The sequence below is a fragment of the Oryctolagus cuniculus genome, chromosome 6 (genome assembly GCF_964237555.1).
Source record: "Oryctolagus cuniculus chromosome 6, mOryCun1.1, whole genome shotgun sequence".
Taxonomy (NCBI): domain Eukaryota; kingdom Metazoa; phylum Chordata; class Mammalia; order Lagomorpha; family Leporidae; genus Oryctolagus; species Oryctolagus cuniculus.
Window position 1 is genome coordinate 148,925,556 of NC_091437.1, and position 23,429 is coordinate 148,948,984.

General features: G+C 57.3%; 1 protein-coding gene across 1 annotated transcript; it reads left to right on the plus strand.

Moving 5' to 3' along the window:
- Positions 1-6,140: 6,140 nt before the first annotated feature.
- FAM83A (family with sequence similarity 83 member A) lies at positions 6,141-23,163 on the plus strand. Its single transcript, XM_002710759.5, has 4 exons — positions 6,141-6,764; positions 12,668-12,835; positions 15,343-15,467; positions 22,499-23,163. The coding sequence occupies exons 1-4, from the start codon at positions 6,285-6,287 to the stop codon at positions 23,016-23,018; spliced, it is 1,293 nt and encodes a 430-aa protein (XP_002710805.2). The 5' UTR covers positions 6,141-6,284; the 3' UTR covers positions 23,019-23,163.
- The last annotated feature ends 266 nt before the right edge of the window (positions 23,164-23,429 follow it).

Here is a 23,429-nt window from a genome sequence, read left to right on the forward strand (position 1 = left end):
TTGCAGAACCACAGGGGCCCGGTGCTCACCTCCCTCCTGGACCAGCTGCCCTGAACCCCAGGACTTCCCTGACTTCCATGCTTTGGAGCAGAGACGGCAGCCACTTTGCGCACCGTCCCTCCACTTGGCTTCCTGCGAGTGTTTCATAATGAGATCCAGGTCATGCAACTTTGCCAGCAACGTCGTGGGGCTGATTCTGTGACCCTCTCCTCGCCTCCTGCTCTGGCAGGATTTCCATTGGTCCCGCTGTGGGTGGGGGTCCCTTTGATCATGTGATTAAGGTGATGTCTGCCATCTTTCTCTGTTGCAAAATTTCTTGTTGCCCCTCACTTCCAAAAAAAATTTTGCTTGGTTGACAGGCAGAGTGACAGAGAGAGGAATAGAGAGAGAAAGAGGGGGAGAAAACCTTCCTTCCACTGGTTCACTTTCCAAATGCCACAATGGCTGGTCCATTGAAGCCAGAAGCCTGGAACTCCATCCAGGTCTCCCATGGGGATGGCAGGAATCCGGGTACTTGGGCCATCTTCCACTCCCTTCCCCGGCGCATTAGCAAGAGGCTGGATCAGAAGTAGAGCAGCTGGCACTCAGATACAGGATGCCAGCATTACAAGTGTTGGTTTAACTCCTTGTGCCACAACTGTGGCCCCCTTGTTGGTCCTTTGTAACTATTAAGTGACTTATGGGGAGTTTATGTGAAACAATTTAGATACTACAATCTTGAGGCCTGTGCTGTGACAAAGCAGTTTAAGCATCTGTCTGCAGCGCTGGCATCCCATTTGGACACTGGTTGGAGACCCGGCTGCTCCACTTCTGATCCAGCTCCCTGCTAATGGCGCCTGGGAAAGCAGAAGAGGGTGGCCCAAGTGTTTGGGCCCTGCCACCCACATGGGAGATGCAGATGAAGCTCCTGGCTCCTGGCTTTGGCCTGGCCTAGGACCCTGGCCACTGTGGCCATTTAAGGAAAGAATCAGCGATGGAAGATTTCTCTGTCTCTCCCTCTCTCTGTAATTCTGACTTTCAAATAAATAAATATATAAAAACCTAAAGAAAATTCTATTCCTTCCCAAAGTTGCAAGATATTTATTGATATCAGTATGGATTCATAGTCCCTACTTTATTTATTGTATTAACTCCTTACTTTGATCCTCAAATTATCCGAGATTGGCTGGTGGGAGCCTCTTCTGTGCACTGCTGCTTTTTGATACATTCTCATCTTTCTTTGAACTTTTTTTTTTTGAGATTTATTTTTATTTATTTGAAAGTCAGTCCATCCACTGGCTCACTCCCCAGATGGCCACAACAACCAGGGCAGGACCAAAATGAAGCCAGGAACTTCTTCCGGGTCTCCCACGCAGGTGCAGGGGCCCAAGGACTTGGGCCATCTTGCACTGCTTTCCCAGGCACATTAGCAGGGAGCTGGATGGGAAGAGGAGCAGCTGGACCTCGGTGCCCATGTGGGATGCTGGTGTCACAGGCCGCGGCTTAACCCTCTGCGTCACAACACCTGCCCCTCCTGTTGTGTTTGTAATTCCTCACTCTGACAGTAAGAAGCCTGGTTTCCACCTCCTTAAACTATGTACCTGCTTGATCAGTGCCCCTGTAAGTAGCCAATCTGCCACAGCCCGCCCCGCCCAGCTTGAGTCCTGATGACCCATCACAGGCTGCCCCACGCCAGGCTGGACACCCTGCCTTGGTTCTGAGTGCCCCCTGGGAGGACAGCCCCCCCCCCCCACACCAGGCCCACTCAGCACCTCCACACCCTGCCTGGGCTCAGATGCCCTGCCTTGGTTCTGAGTGCCCCCTGGGAGGACGCCCCCTCACACACACACACACCAGGCCCACTCAGCACCTGCGCACCCCCTGGGCTCAGATGCCCTGCCTTGGTTCTGAGTGCCCCCTGGGAGGACAGCCCCCCACACACACACACCAGGCCCGCTCAGCACCTGCGCACGCCCTGGGCTCTGACACCCCGGCTGCTCACCTTGCTCTGACTCACCCAGCAGCTGAAGCTCTGCATTGTTCCAGAAGGGAAGGGAGCGGCGGGTGGAGAGGGGAAGCGCGCACATTTCTAATGATGCAGAAAATATGCTCTGAGTAACACCAAGCCACAGGAAGGCAGGACATGAACTTGCACACGTCGGGTGCCAGCGGCTGAGCCACACGCTCGGGAGAAACCTGGACCCCCTCCTTGGTGCAGGAGCCGAGCAGAGAAACAGGGATGAGCACCGAGCACCCAAGCCCTCTCCCTTAGATCTTGCTGCTAAATGAGCTAACACAGCACACGTAAAGCACCTAGAACACTCGGGACGCCCTCCCTGTTAGCTGCTGTTCCAGGGACGACACACATGGAGTTCAGTGAGGTCCTCAGGTTGCCTACATCAGCCCGGCACAGTCTGTCCCTGCAAGTCCAGGTAAGCACGTCATCCTTGCCCTCAAGGGATCAGAAGCAGGGGAGACGAGGCAGGACCCCATCACTAGCAAAAGACTGAGCGGGACACGTTCTGGGAGCACTTTGCAGCTCACATAATGAGCAGGGGCAGCTGCCCCGGGGGTGGCCGGGAAAGCTCCCTAGCAGAGGGGGGTTAGAAGACACCTTGCATGCTGGGAAAGCTTTGAACAAATTGTGACTTCCTGCTGAGCAAACGACGGAGCAATGGCAGGGGGTACTGTACCCACCCCCTGTCAGTCACCCCGGGACTGGGTCAGTCACCCTCCAGGGCTGGCTCTGGGCCAGCAGGCTCGGCACCACCAATGAGACAGCTCTCTCCTGGCAATTGTCCTGTGTGTGGCAGGGTGCAGCAGCCTCCCCGGCCTGGCCCCACCAATGCCAGCTGGCAACATCCAGAAACTTCACTGGCCCTGGCTGAAGTCCCCCCAGTACGGCCCCCACAGGAGAACCATGGCCCTTGGGAAACAGCCTTGTCAGGAAGCCTCAGCACCTGGCCTCTCATTGTCCCCCGTTACTGGTGACCTCGCGAGAGGGAGACACACACACACCTTAGAGGCCACAGGGAGGAGAAAGGGACACGAAGTCCCAGCCAGCAACAGGTGCTGTAGCCGGGGGCTCTCTGACACCCATCCTCAGTGTGTGCATGTGTCTCTCAACAGCCCCAGCCTTCCTGGGCCAGCAGCCCAGCCGGGAAGATGATGCTGCCAGGAAAGGGGAGGCAGGGACTCATGCACTGCCCAGCTGGGTGACTGGGAACAATCACTCCCCGTCCTGGGTCACAATCTTCTCATCAGCAAACCCAAGGGTTTCCTTCCAGATTGCTTCCAGGAGATCACTTCTCTTCAAATCCCTAGAAAGAGCCCTGAGGGGGTAATTTCCAGCTCCTGAGGAAAGAGTTCTGTCATCAACTAGTAATGTCTGCAGGAGTGCAGGGCTGGGAGGATAGATGTGCCGACTGTTCTGAAGGGCACCGCTGGAATCCCTGGGGTCTCTGGGAGCCACTCTGTGGGATCAGAGGACCTGATCCACTCTGCGAGTGGAGACGGGAGGGGTAGCGTGGAGCCTAGCACAGGGGAAGTGCCAGGGCCTGAGCTCTGCCAGTCACCAGCTGTGCCATCTGGAGCAAGCTGCTCCACCTGCCTGAGCCTCGTTTCCTGTCCTGTGAAATGAGACCTGAAGTCCCCTCCCTCCCACCCAGTCAGATGGCCGCCGTGCAGGGAGCACGCAGTGCCGGCTGCGTACAGAGCCAGGCTGGAATGTCCAGGGTGGAATGTGCAGGGTCCCAGTGCTGGGCTTGGGACTCAGTACTTACTTTGGCAGGCACTGGGGAGTCAAGGATGGCTTAAGAATCATGGGGTGAAGGCCGGCGCTGCGGCTCAATAGGCTAATCCTCCGCCAGCGGCGCCGGCACACTGGGTTCTAGTCCCGGTTGGGGCGCCGGATTCTGTCCCGGTTGCTCCTCTTCCAGGCCAGCTCTCTGCTGTGGCCCGGGAGTGCAGTGGAGGATGGCCCAAGTGCTTGGGCCCTGCACCCCATGGGAGACCAGGAGAAGCACCTGACTCCTGCCATCGGATCAGCGCGGTGCGCCGGCCGCAGCGCGCTGGCTGCGGCGGCCATTGGAGGGTGAACCAACGGCAAAGGAAGACCTTTCTCTCTGTCTCTCTCTCTCACTGTCCACTCTCCCTGTCAAAAAAAAAAAAAAAAAAAAAAGAATCATGGGGTGAAGCAAAGCAATTGCTACGGGTTATTACCCCCTCCCCAGCCCATCTCACTAGACTGGGGCCTGGACAAATGTGTACAGAATCAGAGGATGTGGGGCAGAGCTCGTGTCAATCTCCATGAGCAAGAGGTGGTGGAAGGGGCCGGTGCTCCAGCATAGTAGGCTAAGCCTCTGCCTGCAGCTGCAGCATCCCATATGGGTGCCAGTTCAAGTCCCAGCTGCTCCACTTCTGATCCAGCTCCCTGCTAATGAGCCTGGGAAAGCAGTGGAAGATGGGTCCCTGCCACCCATGTGGGAGACCTGGATGAAGCTCCTGGCTCCTGGCTTCAGTCTGATCCAGCCCTGGCCTTGCAGTCATTTGGGTAGTGAAACAGCGAATGGAAGATCTCGATCTCTCTCTCTCTCTCTCTCTCTCTCTCTCTCTCTCTCTCTGTAACTCTGCCTTTTAAATAAAATAAATAAATAAATAAATCTTAAAGAGAGAGAGAGATGGTGGAAGACAGATGGGAGCAGGCCTGGAGCGTAGGAGGCAGTGGACAGAGGGGGTTGACTAGTCTGTACCCTCTGGGCTCCGGGGATGATCAGGAGGAAATGGAGGGGAGGGTGGCCCAGGACTGTGAACTGCATCTCTTCACTGTCTTTCAAAAAAGGAGAAGGAATTCCTTTTAAATCACTCCCTTCCTCTTTGCATGCAGTTCAAAACATACTGGGTGCCACTGAACGGGGCCACGCGGGGCGCGGCTGGCTTCCAGGCGCCTGCAGCTCCTCTCCTGGGAGAGCCCAGGAGACCTGGGCTCTGGCTGGGGATGGCTCTGGGCAGCCCACCCACCCCAGCATCCTGGCGGCTCCTCCGCAGGTGTCCTGGGGGCTCTGTTCACAGAGATGCATCTCACCTTGCATCTCACCCCTTCTGGGACATCCTGCCGGGGGCTTTCCCCAGAACACACAGGGCAGGGGCCAGTGCTGGGATTTAACATGGCCCCCCGGGGCATCCCGGTCCATGATGAATAAGTATGGGTGGATAAACTCCTCTATGGAGGAAAACTCTGGGCTGTATTGTATTCCGTCACCCAGAGGGTCCTGCTGGGCTGGGCCCTGGTGTCCCCACACCCGTCCGCAGAGGGGACCTGCTCGTTGACTTACCCCGAGCCGGCTCCCTCCCCTTCCTGTGTCTGCCCTACGTGCTGCTCAGTGCAGCTCAGAATCTCCTGCCAGTGAGCTCTGTGCTCCAACCCCAGCCTGCGGGCCTGCTTCCAGCACAGCCCCGTGGAAGACACTCAGGACCCAGATCTTCCCTTCCACAGTCAGGCCGTGGTGTGATCTGACCCGGAAAGAAAACGCGGTCACTCCTTTAGAGTTCATCAGCTTCCGACACAGACGCCACCCCGCCCGTCCAGCACGAGAGGGGTCCAGGAGCCAGGACCCGGCCTCAGATCTTTCTGGAGCCACAGCTCCAAGCAGCCTCCGCTTCAGCCCAACAGCTCAGCGTCAGCCCGAGAACCGGAAGCACTTTGCAGAATCTGCCAACATGACAATGACAGACAACACAGAATGCTGAGGGGAGACGAGCACGTTCATGGGACAGGCAGGGCCCCTGGGGTGTCACCGGGAGAGGGTGAACAGTTGCTCCGAGCCTGGACCCAGCTCCCCTCTCCCTCAGGCGCCACCTAGCGCCAGAGCTGAGAAGTGCAGGAGGCGAGCAGAGGAGCTGGCAGCCCTCCCAGGGCCCAACCATGGCCTGGCTGATGGTGCCTGGGGAGGCTCCGTGCTTGTACCTGGGGCCCCAGGGCTGCGAGCTCCAGGGGAGTTGTGCAACCAGGGGAGCGGAAGAGCCGGCTCCAGCTGGTAGGGAGGGAATAACCCAGGCCGGCAGTGCCAAGGCGGGGACTGGGCCAGCCTCCAGCCTGCGGGCAGGGAGGTGTCCCGCTGAGATAAGCCCTGCCCTGGATCCTGAGCTGCGTTGTTCGTTGTTCCGCACAGTGAGTTGCTTCTCTGGGTGCTGGCTGGAGGGTGGCAGGAGGCCCACACACCACCTCCAGGCAGCCTCCCAGGAGGGCTGGCCTGATACGTGGTGTGGTCCCTTCGTCAGGGTCAGCCTCCCTGGGACTGGGCAGCATGAGCCGGTCACGGCACGTGGGCAAGATCCGGAAGCGTCTGGAAGATGCCAAGAGCCAGTGGGTCCGGCCAGCCAGGGCCGACTTCAGCGACAATGAGAGTGCCCGGCTGGCTACAGATGCCCTCTTGGACGGGGGACCCGAGGCTTACTGGCGGGTGCTGAGCCAGGAAGGCGAGGTGGACTTCTTGTCCTCGGTGGAGACCCAGTACATCCAGGCCCAGGCCAAGGAGCCCCCCTGTGCCCCCGATCCTGCAGGAGGGGCTGAGGCAGGTCCCAGGGGCCTGGACTCCTGCTCGCTGCCGTCAGACACCTACTTCCCCGTGGCCTCAGAGAGCAGCGAGCCAGCCCTGCTGCACACGTGGGCCTCGGCCGAGAAGCCCTACCTGCAGGAGAAGTCCAGCGCCACCGTGTACTTCCAGACGGACAAGCACAACAACCTGCGAGACCTGGTTCGCCGCTGCATCGCCCGGAGCAGCCAGGTAGTCGCGGGCAGGAGGGACGGGGCTGGGAGGGCAGGAGGAGGGGTGCGTGCTGCTCCCAGGGCTGCCGTTCAGGAGAGGGGGGCGTGGGATGGAGGTGAAGGCCTCGTTCTCAGTCTCCCCTTGGAACGCTCACCTCCTGACCCTGTGTGTCGTGGCCTGGGTCCAGACCACCCACCCACCACTGGATCTCTGCCGCCGCTTCCCGCCTGGCCCTCCTCTCCCATCTTGTCCCCCGGACGCCCTGGGTCCATGCTGCCCAGCTTCTTGTCTCTGCCACAAGTCCCTGCTCAGAGCCCACTCAGAGTCTTCAGCCGCCCCCAGCTGCCCACAGCACAAAGAGCAAAGCCCTTAGCTCAGCTCCCAGTCCCTCCTGCTGCCTGCGCACTCTTCCCACGCCATCCAAGTGCCCACAGCTGCTCGAACCCACCACGCTCTGCCTCCAGGCCTTTGCAAGGGCTGTTCCAGCTCACCTTCCCTGCGTGTTACCCCAGCAACGCCCCCTCCTGCCTCGGGCCCCAGCAAGCCCGCGTGTGCCTTGGGGAGCTGTCGTGGAATTGCCCAGGCGGGCACCTGCCCACCTCTGTGCTTGCAAATGACGGGGTAGCTTCCTGGGGGCACACCTCACCCCTTTTCCTCTCAGGTGCCTAGACCCCACCAGCAAAAGAGGGAGTGACAGTGTCCCTGTCCCCAGAGGATGTAAATCCTCATAAGTGACTTCAGAAGAAGGAACAGTCCTTGGAGACCAGGGCTTGGCTGGAACATTGCAGGCCCCCTGCAGGCCGAGTCCCGAGTTCTCTCAGTGTCCCTGACCCTCAGGCCCTCAGCGGCCCCCTCTGTCAACTGGGGGATGGGCGGGGAGGGACGCACGCTCTGGGTTTCATTCTCCAGGGGCACAAAATGAGCATCGGTGACACAGGGCTGGGGACATCCACAGCTGGACAGGCGCAGGGGCGAGAGGGGACGCCCCGGAGAGAAATTCGTCACCTGTCACGTGGTCAGATTCAGCATCACAAAAGAGTGATTTTGTTTCTTTTTGTCGCTACAATTATTTATTCTGCTACTTTTTTTTTTAACTCTTAAAAAGCGACTTGAGGCTTTAGCTCCTTTTCGGCTAGGGTCCCAGTCTCACGAGTGAGTCTCCTCCCGAGGTCAGTATTTAAGGTTCCAGAAAAAGCCCACCGAGGGCAGAGAGGCTGCGCGTGGCAGGAGAGGAGGGAGTGCTGGGGAAAGTTACATGGAGGCGGACGCAGGCTGCAGGCTGCTGCTGGTGTGGCCGGGCTGCTTGGGTGCGGTGTCTCATGTTTGGGTGACGGGGTGGCATTAGCTAGCGATGGCCCAGGCAGTCAGCCAGGAGCTCGTGGGGTCTGGGGCGGCCACACCAGCAAGTCCCCCCTACCCCACCTCTCAGGTGTCAGCCCCACCCTGGACCGGGGTCCCCTCCTGTTCCCAAGGGTGAAGCTCAGAGCTCCCCCAGGAGTGGGACTCAGGGCTGTTGAGGCAATTCTCACCCGCAGCTGAGCTGGAAGGCTGAGTGAGACAGCAGGAAAGGAGCCAGGCTAGGGCTGTGAGACCCGTCCAGGGGCCGAGCCGCTGGCCTTCCTCTACTCCTCACCTCTGCTTTCTCTCCCCTCCACCCCCATGGCCCTGAGCCCCGTGAGGTCCTTCCCACCAACACGGCTTGTTATGCCTCTAGGACGACACTTAGAAATCTGAGGATGTCACTGAAGAGCAGGCATTTCCAGTTGCTCTTGGCGGGTAGGAAGGCCTGGCTCTGCTGCAGCGGAGTGGTAGCCACCTCTTCGGGTTGCCGCAGTCCCCACCATTCTCTATCGTCTTGGGCCCCCAAAGACAATTCAGCCATTTGTGCTCCTGCAAGGCACCTGCAGGCAGAGTTTGTGATATCCTCCGGGTGCACACGCACACACGCACACACACAAACACACACGCACACGCACACACACGCACACAGGCCGGGGACTCAGGGATGGTCTGCTCCCATGGATGTTGTGTGGGCGGGCGCGATGGGGGTAGCGGGGTGGGGGGGGGGGATGAGCCGGATCCCCAGCCACAGGCTGCTGTCAGGGAGCTGGAGAACAGAAGAGGCACTGGGGAGGGGGGGCAGGTTAGGAGAGGGCGGAAGGAGCCCCTCTGCACAGTGCTCTGGGGAGCAGGGTCCGCTCTCAGCAGAAACGGCGAGTCAGGAGGAAGGAGGGGAGGTGTTGGTGCACCTGTTAAGATGCCTGTCGGGATGCCCCTCGCGTGGCCGAGTGCCTGAGCGCGAGTCTCAGCTTCCCGCTGGTGCGCGTCCTGGGAGGCAGCAGCTGGTGGCCCAAGTACCTGGGGTCCTTCCTCCCATGTTGGGAGACCCGGGTGGAATTCTTAGCTCCTGGTCTCAGCCCTTGCGTGCATTTAGTGGGTGGAATTTTTCTCTCTCTCTTTCTCTCTCTCTCCATCTCAAATAAATGCAAAATAATTTTTTTAAAAGATTGCTGTAAAAGATGCTCCAAAAGCAGTAGAATCCCAGGCCCTGAGGAACTCGCATCTCCTGGCAGGTGGAAGCGCCGCGTCTCCACGCATTGCTCCAGGGAAAGCATGGGGAAGGCTGAGAGGGATGCCCGAGTGTTGCTGGCATCAAGCTTGTGGAAGGGAGGAGAATCCGTACCCGGTCCTCTGTGGGCCTCCGGCAGCCGGCGCCGTGTGTAAGCCTCGCCTCCTTCTCACGCCGCCCACGCGTTCTCATGAGCGGTGCGTGTCAAAGCGACAGTCCCGCTGTCTGTACATGTTAAGGAGCCATCTGTACTCTTTTTTTTTTTTTTTAAGATTTATTTATTTGAAAGGCAGAGGCAGAGAGAGAGAGAGAGAGAGAGAGAGAGAGATTGATTCATTCCCCAGATGGCCACAATGGCTGGAGCTGCGCTGATCTGAAGCCAGGAGCCAGGAGCTTCTTCCAGGTCTCCCACGTGGGTGCAGGGGCCCAAGCACTTGGGCCATCTTCTACTGCTTTCCCAGGCCATAGCAGAGAGCTGGATCGGAAGTGGAGCAGCTGGGACTAGAACCGGTGCCCATATGGGATGCCGGGACTACAGGCAGCAGCCTCACCTGCTACACCATAGCGCCGGCCTAGTTACAGCATCCGCACAGAGGAGGAACCCTGTCTTGCATGACCCCTGAGGCTGTACGTGTGTGCTGTCTTTTGTCGATGCAGACCCTGAGGTCCAGAGAGGCTAAGCGACTTGTCCAAGGGCACTCAGCGGCTTCCAGCTGCACCAGCCTGGAGCCAACGTGCCGGAACCCCTCTCAGAGCCCTTTCCCCTGCCTCACGGGGACTGGCTTCCTGAGGCCACCGCACCAACCTGCTGCACGTTTGGTGGCTTAAAATCCCAGACGTGGATTCCTTCCTGGTTCTGGAGACAGGGGCCTGAGATCAGGGGTCTGAGAGCTGGGCTGTGCGGGAGCAGAGGGGCTTTCTTTGTCCGGCCCCGCTTCTGGCGGCTCCAGGCGGCTCCTGGCTTGTGGCTGCAGCACTGCCGGCTCTGCCTCTGCCCTCACACAGCCTCCTCCTCTTCTCTGCGTGTCTTCTGGTGTCCTTGTGAGGACCCTTGGGGTTGGATTTAGGGCTCCCCTAGGAGCCCAGCAAGATCTCATCTTGAAATCCTTTAGTTAGCCAGCTGCGAAGACCCTTTCTCTGGATAAGGTCACGTTCACAGGTCCTGATAGTTAGCTTGTGGACCTACCTTTGGGGACCACTGTTTGACCCACCATGCCCTCGAAGGCAGCTCAGCTTACAGGGGACTGGGGATGGATGGCCCCACCCAGGCACACACCTCCGCTACATCCAGCCGGGAGCCAGTCCCGAAAGAGGCAGACATCCTGAGCCTGTAGTCCCAGCATCCCTCAATCAGGAGGCGGGGTCTTATCCCAAACCTGCCCCCCTCTCTGTCCATCCGATCCTAACCCTGTCTCAGGAAAAGCTGAAGGACTTACTGAGCCAAGGCAATTGCCTCTTTGGTCAATTCCTTGCACGAGGAGGCAGGCATCTTTCGGTGCAGAGGGAGGGCCTCAGCTTAACCGCGTCCAGATGCTTAATCAGGAGCCAGCAGGGACGCGGTTCTAACCGATCCTAGGCTGGTTATTTGAATGCCTGTTCTGACTTCTGCCCAGGGCAAGCCATTCCCCAGCAGGTCCCCACCCCTGCAGACCCCCCGTGAGGGACCCTCCTTGCCCTTTTAAGCCAGATGTTGCTGGCTTAAAAAATGCGATGCAGTCATTAAAGGATGGCAGAGCATTATTGTTACCGGGGAGTGGGGGAGGGGAGGGAAACCGTCGCCATTTTCCCGATTCTAACGGGACTGCAGGTTTGGGCTTGGGCTTATCGCTCTGTGATCATAGACTTGCTCACTTGCAATTGTAGTGGACACACTACCAGTTGGTGTCCTGTTCTCTTTTTTCACTTCATTAATTCTACTTTTTATGAGAAGATGAACTTTTTTCCCCCCAAAGATTTATTTATTTATCTAAAAGGCAGAAATAAAGGAAGGGAGCAAGAGAGAGAAAGAGAGAGCTCTTTTATCCGCTGGTTCACTTCCCAAATGGCTGCAACAGCCGGGGCTGGGCCAGGCCAGAGCCAGAGCCAGGAGCTTCTTCTGGGTCTCCCACATGGGTGTAGGGTTGCACCGCCTTCCACTGCTTTCCTGGGTGCATTAGCAGAGAGCTGGATCGGAAGAGGAGCAGCCGGGACTAGAACCGGCACCCATGTGGGATCCCGGCGCTTCAGGCCAGGGCTTTAACCGGCTGTGCCACAGCACCAGCCCCTACTTCACTAACTCTTAACACACATTTATCAAGTGCTTACACAGCAGATTTGACTTCAGACCAGAAACATTTCACTGTGTCTTCTACCTTCTGCCTAACCGTAGCAATTATGTTATTGATTGATTGGCAATCAGACAAGGGAAGAGGCAGAGAGAGCTCCCATCCCTGGCTCAACGTCTAGGGCTGGGCAGGCCAAAGCCAGGAGCAGAGGCCTCAATCCAGGGCTCCCAGGTGAGTGACGGGGACCCAAGGGCTTGAGTCATCACTGCTGCCTCCCAGGGTGTGCATTCGCGGAAGCTGAGTCAGAAGCCGGAAGTGGGCACTAAAGCTACGCGCTCTGATGCGGGATCTTAACCAGCACCGTAACCACTAGGCCAAATGCCCACCCTCCCATGATGCCTATTGTTTTCAGTGGCTGCCTAATAGCCTGCTTACCGATGTATTACAGATTAAAAACTAGGACAGATTCTTAATTGAAAGAAATGACAGAAAATAAACCCACACAAGCTTAAGAGGAAGAGGACGGACATTTATTGATACCCACGTGGAAAAGTCAGGGGCAGAACTGGCTTCAGGCATGACTGGACCCCCATGCTCCAATGATGCCGCGGGGTCTCCTCCACCTCCTGGCCCCCTCTCCCCATGTTGTAGACGCTAGAGGCCAGCAGGTGTCGTTCATAATCTACCAAAAACCGCAACCTGGCAGTAACACCGCCTCCTCTCCCGCTGGGGCCCAGGTCTTTCTCATTAGAATAACTTAGATCATGTGACCACCCGCGGACCAATCTCTGCGGCCAGCAGGAGCTGCGGCGTTTTCATTGGTCTGGCCTTGGTCATGTGCCCTCCCCTTGCCCAATCAGAGGAAGGCAGTCATCGCATTCAAACCACGTGGACTGCCAGGTAGAAGCGATTCCTTCGAGCCGGACTGGGGAGCTGCTGGCCCCCAGGAGGCGAGGGCGCCCGGCGGCAGGAACACTGCTGCCTCCCCCCTTTGCTGGGGACAGAGCAGCAGTGGGAACCGGCCTCGCGGGCCCCTGGGCTGGCACCTGGCCCTGACTCCTCCGTGACCACGCTGTCTGCCTTGTCAGGTGCTGGCCATCCTGATGGATGTCTTCACCGACGTGGAGATCTTCTGTGACCTTCTAGAGGCGGCCCTCAAGCGCAGGGTGTTCGTCTGTGTGCTCCTGGACCAGGGGGGCGTGGCGCTGTTCCAGGAGATGTGTGACAAGGTGCAGATCTCTGATGGCCACCTCAAGGTAGGGCCCCGTGGGCGGCCTCTCTGGGTGCTTGGTGTCGGGCAGAGCACGCAGGGTCGGCGGGGCCGCGGGAGCCAACGCCGGTTCACGCGCAAAACCCTGTTCAGGTCGCACGGCCCTCTCCCGTCTTGGGCTCTGCCACAGGAGCTCGTGGCTTCCAAAAAGCAGCGACAGGGAGACAGGATCCTGTGGGGAGTTTTAGCATCTGACCTGGAAGAGCTTTTCCCTACTTCCGCCCGCGACCCAGTGACCTTGCCTTGGATGCAGGGTGTGTGTGAGCGGTGTCCCAGCCGTGTTGGCCTCTCAGCTGGGGAAGCGGAAGTACTCACAGGGCAGGGGCAACCCACAGGGCCTGGTGCATACCGCGGAGAACGCCCTGGCCCCAACAGGAAGTTAATCACCCTGGCCTAGCCCCCACCCCTGCCTCACACCCCTCTCCTGGCAGGAAGAAGAGACCCAGAGATGAGGGTTCATTTTGTCACCGGCTCTGAGGAGCAGCGAAGTCAAGGGCAAGCGTAAAAGCCCCTGGTTTTCATGAGTAGGTCCAGCTAAACAGCTGTGGCGGGGGGAGGGGGTACACGGGGTTCCGTGGGGACTCGGGCTCCAGCAGCTCGGCCTCTGGGAGAGCCTCCTGGCCGAGGGTGAAGCCCCTGTCTCTCACCCCTGCGCTTGCTGCTGCGTGCAGCTGAGCTCACGGTGTCTCAGGACCTCTGCTTGCCCTCACTGTGTCCCAACTCCTCAGCGTGTGGCCAGTGAAGGGTCCAGGGAGTCAGGGCCGGCTGGCCTTGTCATCATGGCCACGACCAGCCACAGCTGACGGTCCTGTCCTGTGCTCGCCACAGCGCGATGGGCTGTGTCCCTCCTCCCTCCACCTCCTGGAGATACGGAGGGGCTGGCACGGGGTTGCCCCTCCTGGAGATGCGGGGCCACCCCTGGGTGTTCATGGGCTCCTGACTGTTTTCCTCCGCCTGCCCTCCCCTGCCCTCTCGTTTCTCCAGCTTTCCAAAGGGGTCAGCCTGAGCAGGTACTGCTGGGGACGCAGGGCGCAAATCAGGCTGTGATGTGAGCTGTGGGACAGGGGAGGGTCCACTCCACAAAGCCACCCTTTTGGCTGCTCTGGGCCATCTCGCTGGCCAATTTAGGGTCAGAGACTTGTCACCAAGGCCACTCACAAGGAAAGGCTGGGTTTGCCCCTGAGTAATGGCCAAACATCTTGTGGTCCACAGGGGCCTTGGCCGGGGACTTGACTAGCATCAGGCCTTGTCTTTCTTTCATTTCCAGCCTCATTGGAATTCTACCTCCTACCTTGTTTTACATGGCCAGTGAACGCCAGGACAATGAAGAAAAATTAGAAAATTCAGCCAAGGGAAACATTTACATGGCCATTATCCCACCACCAGAGATAACACATGTTTACTTACATCTTGGTGAAAATTCTTCCAGAATGCTCCTTATGCAAACTGTTGTAGCCTGTTTGGGCTGCTGTTGTCGAATACCATAGGCTGGAGGCCGGCGCTGTGGCATAGGAGGTAAAGCCGCTGCCTGCAGTGCCAGCATCCCATACGGGCACCGGTTCTAGTCCCAGCTGCTCCACTTCTGATCCAGCTCTCTGCTATGGCCTGGGAGAGCAGTGGAACATGGCCCAAGTCTTTGGGCCCCTGCACCCGCGTGGGAGACCCAGAAGAAGCTCCTGGCTCCTGGCTTTGGATCAGTGCAGCTCTAGCCATTGCGGCCAATTGGGGAGTGAACCAGCAGATAGAAGACCTCTCTCTCTCTCTCTCTCTCCCTCTCCCTCTCCCTCTCCTTCTCTCTCTCTGTGTAACTCAACTTTCAAATAAATAAATAAATCTTTAAAGAAAAATACTATAGGCTGGGGACTGGCATTGTGGCATCCCATATGGGTGTTGGTTCGAGTCCTGGCTGCTCCACTTCTGATCCAGCTCCCTGTAAATGTGCGTGGGAAAGCAGTGGAAGATGGTCCAGGTGGGAGACCCAGAAGAAGCTCCTTGCCTCCTGGCTTTGGCCTGGTCCAGTCCTGGCTGTTGCGGCCATTTGGGGAGTGAACCAGCAGATGGAAGACCTTTCTCTCTGTCTCTCCCTCTCTCTGCCTGTAACTCTACTGCTCAAATAAATAAATAAATCTTAAAAACAAAACAAAACAAAAACAACCATAGCCTGAAAGGCTTAAAAACAACAGAGGTTTATTGCTCATAGTCTGGAGGCAGGAAGCCCCAGAAAGACCAAGGCGGCAGCAGACGGGGTGTGTGGTGAGGGCCCACATACGTGTTGAAATGGCCGCCTTCTCGCTGACCTCACACAGCCGGAGGAGTGAGGGCGCTCTCTGGGGTCTCTTGTGTAAGGACACTAATCCCATCCCCAAGGGCTGTGCCACTGTGGCCTGTTTACCCCCAGAGCCAACCTCCTGCTGTCACCGTGGGTGCCGGCGCCCCTTGGGTCTGCAGCCCGCGTGCAAATCTGCACACACAGCTTGATTTCCCTTCCCGCAGAACATGTGTGTCCGGAGCGTGCAAGGGGAGGTGTACTGTGCCAAGTCGGGCCGGAAGTTCGCCGGGCAGATCCAGGAGAAGTTCATCATCTCGGACTGGAGACTGGTCCTGGCTGGATCGTACAGGTGAGCACCCCCTTCACTTCCTGTCAGGCTTCCCGGAGGCCCAGGGCTGTGAGGACGCGGGCCAGCTCCAGCGGCTGGGACCCACACTCAGCACCGGCCCCGCAGCCTCCTGGGAGGACTTCCAGGGGGAGAGGTACTTCCAGGTGTCTCGGTTTCCCCTTTCCTCTCCTCAGATCTCCTGTGTTGGTGTATAAAGTAGTGCAGTTTGCCTTGTGGAATGCATGTGCCCTGTCATTTTTAAAACTACCATTTTTTAAAAAGTTTTTATTTTCATATAACAAATTCAGTGAGATCTATTGAAGCACACACACCAGGCAATTCACCCACTTAAAGTGTGCAGTTCAGTTCTTCTTAGCAGAGGCACAGTGTTGGGCCATCATCACTGCATTCAATTTTAGAACGTTGGGGCTGGCGCCATGGCTCACTTGGTTAATCCTCCACCTGCAGTGCCGGCATCCCATATGGGTGCCAGTTCGAGTCCCAGCTGCTCCTCTTCCGGTCCAGCTCTCTGCTGTGGCCTGGGAGTGCAGTGGAGGATGGCCCAAGTCCTTGGGCCCTGCACCCGCATGGGAGACCAGGAGGAAGCACCTGCACCTGGCTCCTGGCTTCAGATTAGCACAGCGCCGGCCATAGCGGCCATTTGGGGAGTGAACCAACACAAGGAAGACCTTTCTCTCTGTCTCTCTCTCTCTCACTGTCTAACTGTATCTGTCAAATTAAAAAAAAAAAAAAAAAAAAAAAAACAAACGTTGTCATGACCTAGGAAGTAATCCCATATCCATAGCAGCCAACACCCCACATCTGGGCAACCACTAACGCACTTTCTGTCTCTGCTTGCCTGCTTTTGGCATTTCATGTGAATGGAATCATATGATAGGTGCTGTGCTGTGACTGGCTTCTTCACTTAGCAAAATGTTTTCCAAGTTCATACCACTGGATGGACATGCACTTGATGGCTGTTTGGGTTTTTGTTTGTTTGTTTGCCTTTATGAGTAATACTGCTCTGACTACTCAACATGGAACTTTATTGGACAGATATATCTTCTTTTTAAAAAAATTTTTTATTTGAAAGACAGTTACAGAGAGGTAGAAGGAGAGAGAGAGAGAGAGAGAGAGAGAGAGAGAGAGAGAGGCCTTCCATCTGCTGGTTCACTCCTCAGATGGCCGCAACAGCCGGAGCTGAGCCCTTCCAAAGGAAGGGGCCGGGGCTTCTTCCAGGTCTCCCACGTGGGTGCAGGGCCAAGGACTTGGGCCGTCTTCCACTGCTTTCCCAGGCCATAGCGGAGAGCTGGATTGTAAGAGGAGCAGCAAGGACCAGAACCGGCGCCCATATAAGGATGCTGGCACTGCAGGCCGGGGCTTTAACCCACTGCACCACAGTGCTGGCCCCTGGTCGGGTATAATTTCAGTTCTTTGGAGTGTATGCCTAGCACTGGAATTGATGGCCAATAATGGTAATTCTTTTGAAGAATTGCCAGATTTTTATTTGAAAGTGACTGTACTGTTTTATATTATTACCAACAGTGTATGAGAGTTCCAATTTCTCTGATCCTACATAACGCTTGCTATTTTTAAATTTTTTTATTTGAATATTTCCATTGTATTTGAAAGGCAGAGAGAGAGAGAGAGATCTTCTACCCACTGGTTCACTCCCCAGATGTCCACAACAGTCAGGTCTGGGCCCGGCTGGAGTCAGGAGCCTGGAACTCCCTCTGGATTTCCCATATGGGTGGCATGAATCCGACTACTTGAGCCACCACCCTCTCCCTCTCAGGTTACACACTGGCAGGAGGTTGGGCCATAAGTGCAGGAGATGGACTGGAACCAGGCACTCCGACACCGGCTGTGAGTGTCCCAAGCACCGACTTAACTCCTGGGCAAATCCAGCCCCACCGCAGGTCTTTTCGATGGCACCCACCCCGGGAGCTCTGAAATGCTGTGTTCTTGTGGTTTCAATTTGCATTTTCCTGTGACCAAGGTTGTTGGCTGGCCCTTTGCGTTTCTTCTTTGGAGAAATGTCTATTTGGCTTTTATTTATTTATTTTTTCATTTTTATTTATTTGACAAAGGAAGAGGCAGACACACAAATAGGGATCTCTCATTGACTGGGTCACTTCCCAGTGGCCTCCATGGCCAGGGCTGGGCCCAGCCAGAGCTGGGAGCCAGCAGTTCAATCCGGGTCTCCCATGTAGGTGGGGAAGCCGTTACCCCTGCCTCCCGGGGTTAGCAACGGCAGGAGTGCAGCTGGGACTCAAACCCAGGGCCTCGGATATGGGAAGCCAGCACCTGGAGGGCTAGGCCAAAGTGCCCCCACCCCGGTTTGTAGCATTATGAAGCTGGATAAGCTTCAATCTGCTGTCGCAAGTGCCGTGACCTTGCTTTCCGGTGGTCCCATGACCTAGAAGAGAGCTGCTGCTCCCAGGAGGCGGCGGCGGCGGCAGCGGTGGCTCGTTTTGCTGTTTCTGGAGCACTGTTTCCGAGGGGAGGGCTCTTCCTATCCCCACCGCTCCTGCAGGGTTTATCGGAGGGAAGGCGCTGGAGAAGCCCTCAGCCTGGCCGCCCGCCTGCCCCGGCCGCCCTCTGGCTGACAGCTGTCGGAAGCCTCTTCGGTGGGAGGCAGAACCCTTTCCTGTGGCTGTGTGCCGTGCCCTTCAACCCGACTTCAGAGCTCTGCTCTCTGGCCCCCAGGCTGGAGGCGTGGGGCTGTGCATTTCAGTGTTTAAGGCTTGTTGGGGGGGTCAGACCCCCACAGGGGACCCCTTTTTACTCTTCTTGCAAACACAGGCCCGTGGCCGCACCATGGAGGGGTATGCGTTCTAAGACCAGCACGAGCTAAGGAAGGGCCCTGGGGTCAGCCAAGGGAAGCCCCCACTGCTGCCTGGCAGATCTGAGACGTTGGTGCCCTGGGTGGAGTTGGGACTTGAAGGATGAGAAAGATTTCAGGGGGTGACAGGCGAAAAATCAGGCATCAGGAACAGTCAGGAATAGCATGAGACCCAGGCAGCTTTCCAACCGGCTTTCCCGCCCTGACCACAACACCATCTGTGAGCTTCTTTCTCCTACAAATGAGATCAAGTTGCTTCCATCTTTCAATGCTGCTCCTAGAAAGAAAGAAAGAAAAAATCACCTCCTTACCAAGGCATCTGTCTCAGCAGGATCTTTGTCCCTCCTCCACCATGCTGGGTCTGTCGTGCCTCGGGGCCTTGGCACCTGCTGCTTGGACGCTGTGCTGGAGGGCTCGTTCCTGCCAGTTTCCAGGTCGCAGCCTCAGAGCCTTGTCTAGGATCCCACCCAGGGCCTTGCTGTCCTCTATGTCTCACTTTCACCCTGATTTGTAATTGTGCATTCGTGGGCCTGTCTAGGCGAGACTGCAAACAAGCGAAGGCATGGGCTGGCATGGGTGTTTTCCTTTCGAGTGCGTTCCTGCTGTGAAGTCAGTGCAGTGCCTGAGCCATTGTGTGTGGCCATCGGCGTTTGTCAAATCAGCGCAACACCTTCTGGCCGTGCAGTGTGGCTGTGCTGCCTCCAGGAGCAGGATGGGGCACGGAGGGAGCGCATGACATCAGCATTCTTCACAGAACGCCATGGATTGGAGCAGAAATCCCAGGGCGCTCTGCGGTGCAGGGGGGTCTGCGAGCTGTGGCTTTGTGTGTATTGAAGGTCCCAGGGTAAAGGGCGTCTCTCCATGAAGAGCCAAGAGAAGCAGGGAGGACTTGCCCTGCCAGGGAAGAGGCCTTGTCCCGAAGCTGCAGTCACCAAGCGTGGCACGGGCGGAGGGGCGGGCACACCGGCCGGTGGAAGGGAGCCACCCATGACGGGGCACGCAGAGCAGTGGGGAGAGGAACAGGAAGTGAGCCGTTCCCCAGCTGGAAAACTGAGTTCCTACCTCACTCCTGTTTTTAAGAGATCAACTCCAGCCCGGCGCTGTGGTATAGCGAGTAGAGCTACCGCCTGCAGTGCCGGCATCCCATATGGGTGCTGGTTCGAGTCCCTGCTGCTCCACTTTCGATCCAGCTCTCCGCTATGGCCTGGGAAAGCAGTGGAGGATGGCCCAAGTCCTTGGGCCCTTAAACCCACGAGGGTCAGACCTGGAAGAAGCTCCTGGCTCCTGGCTTCAGATCAGCCTAGTTCCTGCTATTGCAGCCATTTGGGAAGGGACCAGTGGATGGAAGACCTCTCTCTCTCTGTCTCTCTCTCTCTCTCTGACTCTGTAATTCTGCCTTAAAAAAAAAAAAATCAACTCCCAGTACATGAAACGGACTTAAATATCACCAAGCAACTTTAAAACTTAGTAGAAAACACAGATGATGACTACATTAGCAACCATTCCTTAAAGTACAAAAAGCATTGACTGTCTGAGACTGCTCAGCCTAACTGATTATAACGAGAACTTCAGTCCCCGAGGCGCACCCCGAACAAGGGGGAGGTGCGGTTGCCACTGGGAGCAGGCGTCCAGGATGAGCTCCCCAGGAGAGGATGGCCAGAATCACCTCGAACTCCTGGACTCACAAAAGCCCAGCAGAGAAGTGGGTGAGAGAGCGGAGCCGACTTCTCCCCACGGTGCTACCCCGTGCGGCCCGATGCCCTGGAACGCTGGCCAGCGCAGTCAGAGCTCAGGAGAAGGCAGGCAAGCCTGAAAGGAGCTGCCATTGTGCACCGTGCAGCCAGCTCAGAGATGAGAAGGCGCAGCAAGCCCACAGCGGACCGAGGGGGTCTGTTAGGCGCCGCTGACGGAGCTGCAGGTGGGCGACGGCTTTGGAAAGCGTTCAGCACTTTCACCTAAGGCTGAGTGTGCACCTGGTGTGTGACCCAGCAACTCCACTCCTAGACCTAGGAGAATATCTAAGAGACTCCTCCCCATGTGTGGTAGGACACGTGTATGAGAACATGCAAAGCTGTTCACCACAGAAACAACCGGCCTGCCTCTCCACGCCGGGTGATGATGTGATGTGATATGATGAATGAGCCATTGAGTATTATGCAATGATCAAAAATGAAGCAACAGTGTGGCGAAATCTTGGCAACATAAGACTAAATGAGACTAAATGAAAAGCAATCCCAGGAGAGTCCACGTATGTTAAAAAAGGCTCCGATGAAGAATTTTACTTTCAAAAACACATACAACGATTGTTTTAATTCTGGAAAAAGGAAAGCAAGGGACTTATGCTGCTGCTTTCCTGCGGCTCAGGGATCCTTAGGGGTGGCGGGCGGGGAAGGACCGCATGGCAAGATGCTAGCATTTGTTTTAGGCGGGAACTTCTTAGGTGCTTCCTACACCATTTAAATTAACTAATTAAATGGCCAAGTGGGGGGCTGGCTTTAAGCTACTGCCTGCAATATCAGCATCCCATGTGGGCACCAGTTCGAGTCCCAGTTGCTCCGCTTCCAATCCAGCTCCCTGCTAATGTGCCTGGGAAAGCAGCAGAAGAGGCCCAAGTGCTTGAGCCCCTGTCGCCCTTGTGGGAGACCTAGAAGAAGCTTCTGGCTCCTGGCTTCAGATTTGCCCAGCTTCAGCTGTTGGTGCCATTTGGGGCATTTGGGCATGAACCTGCAGCAGATGGAAGATCTCTCTCTCTCTCCCTCTCCTCACGTGTATGTGTTTACCTCTACCTTTCAAATAAATAAATCTTTAAGTAGCCAAATAAATGAAAATGGGCCAGGAACGACCAATGAGGAGCGGGTGGAGAGCCAAGGATTATGACGACCTGTATGCTGTGTACTTAAGGGCCCCAAACCGATAGACACAAAATGTGTTTCTTCCCACAGTCATGATCTTTCAGTGTCAGCGCAGAAGCGCATGATGGCAGGACATGGCAGTGTGCCAGGCACGGGGCAGCAGGGCCTGGGGCGAATCTGGACTTCACTGAGCACCACGCACAGCAGCGTGGCCTAATCCAGCCTGGCCACACAAGCCAGGGGTTGGGAGAGCTGCTCTGTAGCCCAGGCCCTCAACCCTGGCTCCCTCCTTCCTACCACCTGGCTGGTGCCCAGCACTGCCATCACCTCTCTGGGGGTGTGGGTGGCTGCTGGGCGGGAGGTGAGGTTTAAACAGAGCCTCGTTGTTGTTCTTGGAATCACCCCCGCTTGGTGTGGGCCCCACCCTGACTGCTGGGGCCAGGCCTTTTGCTCTCAGGAGAGTGGCAGGGACGGGCAGCAGAGGCCCCGTCTGTGGTGGGCCCCTGTCTACCCAGTTCCCCTCCCCTGCGACCACCCCTTCGCCATTGCTTGCCCTCCTTGGCCTCCCAGGGGTTCTCCTGAGCAGGTCTCCTGGGGACCTGTAGCCTGATGGTCCTGCCAGCTGTGTCCATGCTGTCCCCAGCCTTTCAGTAACTGGGAGAAAGGACAATGAAGGGAGGTCTCCATCACATTACAGGGAAGACCTGGGTTAAGTTGTGGAATCCTAAGTGATACAGATGTGGCGTAAGCATTTTGTTTGCATGTAGCACCCACCGGTGGAGGGCGGGGGCGGGGGGTGTGCTTGGGTGACTTTCTGGCATAAACTGCATTTGCCCGGTCTCTGGCTCCTCCCCCTGCAGTCCCTTTCCTCCCAGGCAACACGTGACGCTGTCTCCCCTCTCACCGCATGGGTCAAGATTTTTTTTTACTTGTTTTAAAAAGACATTTTATTTATTTGAAAGGCAGTTAGAAGGGGAGAGAGATCTTCCGTCTGCTGGCTCACTCCTCGGACAGCCACAACAGCCGGAGCTGGGTCAGGCTGCAGGCAGGAGCCGAGAGCTTCTTCCAGGTCTCCTAGGTGCAGGGACTCAAGCACTTGGGCCATCTTCCACTGCTTTCCCAGGCGCAGTAGCAGGGAGCTGGATCAACAGAGGAGCAGCTGGGACTCATACTGGCGCCCCTATGGGATGCCGGCATCCCAGATGGTGGCTTTACCCGCGACACCACAGTGCCAGCCCCGGGATGTTTGATTTTCCTGAAACTGCAGCCCAGCCCTCCCCGTTCAGCTCCTGTCTGCAGCTGAGGCCCGGCCCAGGCTCTCGCCCTCACGCTCACCCTGTGTTCTGTTCCGGCAGCTTCACCTGGCTCTGCGGACACGTCCACCGGAACATTCTGTCCAAGTTCACGGGCCAGGCAGTGGAGCCGTTTGACGAGGAGTTCCGCCACCTCTACGCCTCCTCGAAGCCTGTGATGGGCCCCAAGTCCCCCAGGCCGGCGGCCCCCCTGCAGCCTAGAGCCGGCCCCAGCCCTCCCCGCGGCGGCCTCAGTAGCAGCAGCAGCTCCACCAGCGACCGCACAGCCTCCGACCCCTTCAGCAGCCCCTCGACGGGCAGCAACCCCCAGAACCAGAGTCTGGCCACGTCCTCGGGGCCTGCCAGTCCCCTGGCCCCCAACCCAGCCCCGCCCCCCAGGTTTCAGCCCTACCACAGTCCCTGGGGGGCCTCGTTCTCCCCCAGGCCTCACGACGGGCCGCCTGCTCTCTACAGCAACCTCAACATGTACAGGCCCACGCGGCTGCAGCTCGAGCAGCTGGGCCTGGTGCCCAGGGTGGCCCACGCCTGGAGGCCCTTCCTGCAGGCCACGCCTCACTTCTGAGGGGCCCCTTTGCCCAGATGCCCTCCCCTCCGGGGCCAGCCCTGGGCATTCCCGGAGCTCCTGGCCCAAGGCCCCCACCTCGGTGACCAGCTGCTTTGAGAGGTCTTGCTCTGCGCTAAAGGCACTCATGGGAAACAGTTGCCTGGGTGCAGTGTTCCCAGGCCTGGCCTCCACCTGATGACCCCCACCAGTCCCTGGCTGCCCCTCTCTCGTTTGGCCTATGCAGCACATTCTAGAAGGTTCCAGGGCGATGGGACGCCAGAGGACAAAACCACAAAGACGGAGTCCCTGTCTTCCAGAGGCCAGCAGAGCTTTAACGTTCACAGTCCCTGAATCTCTGTAATGTGAGGTAGTATAGAGGGAGCCCATGTTTACCCAGGGTACACCGAGGCCCCAGGAGGTAAATGCTGG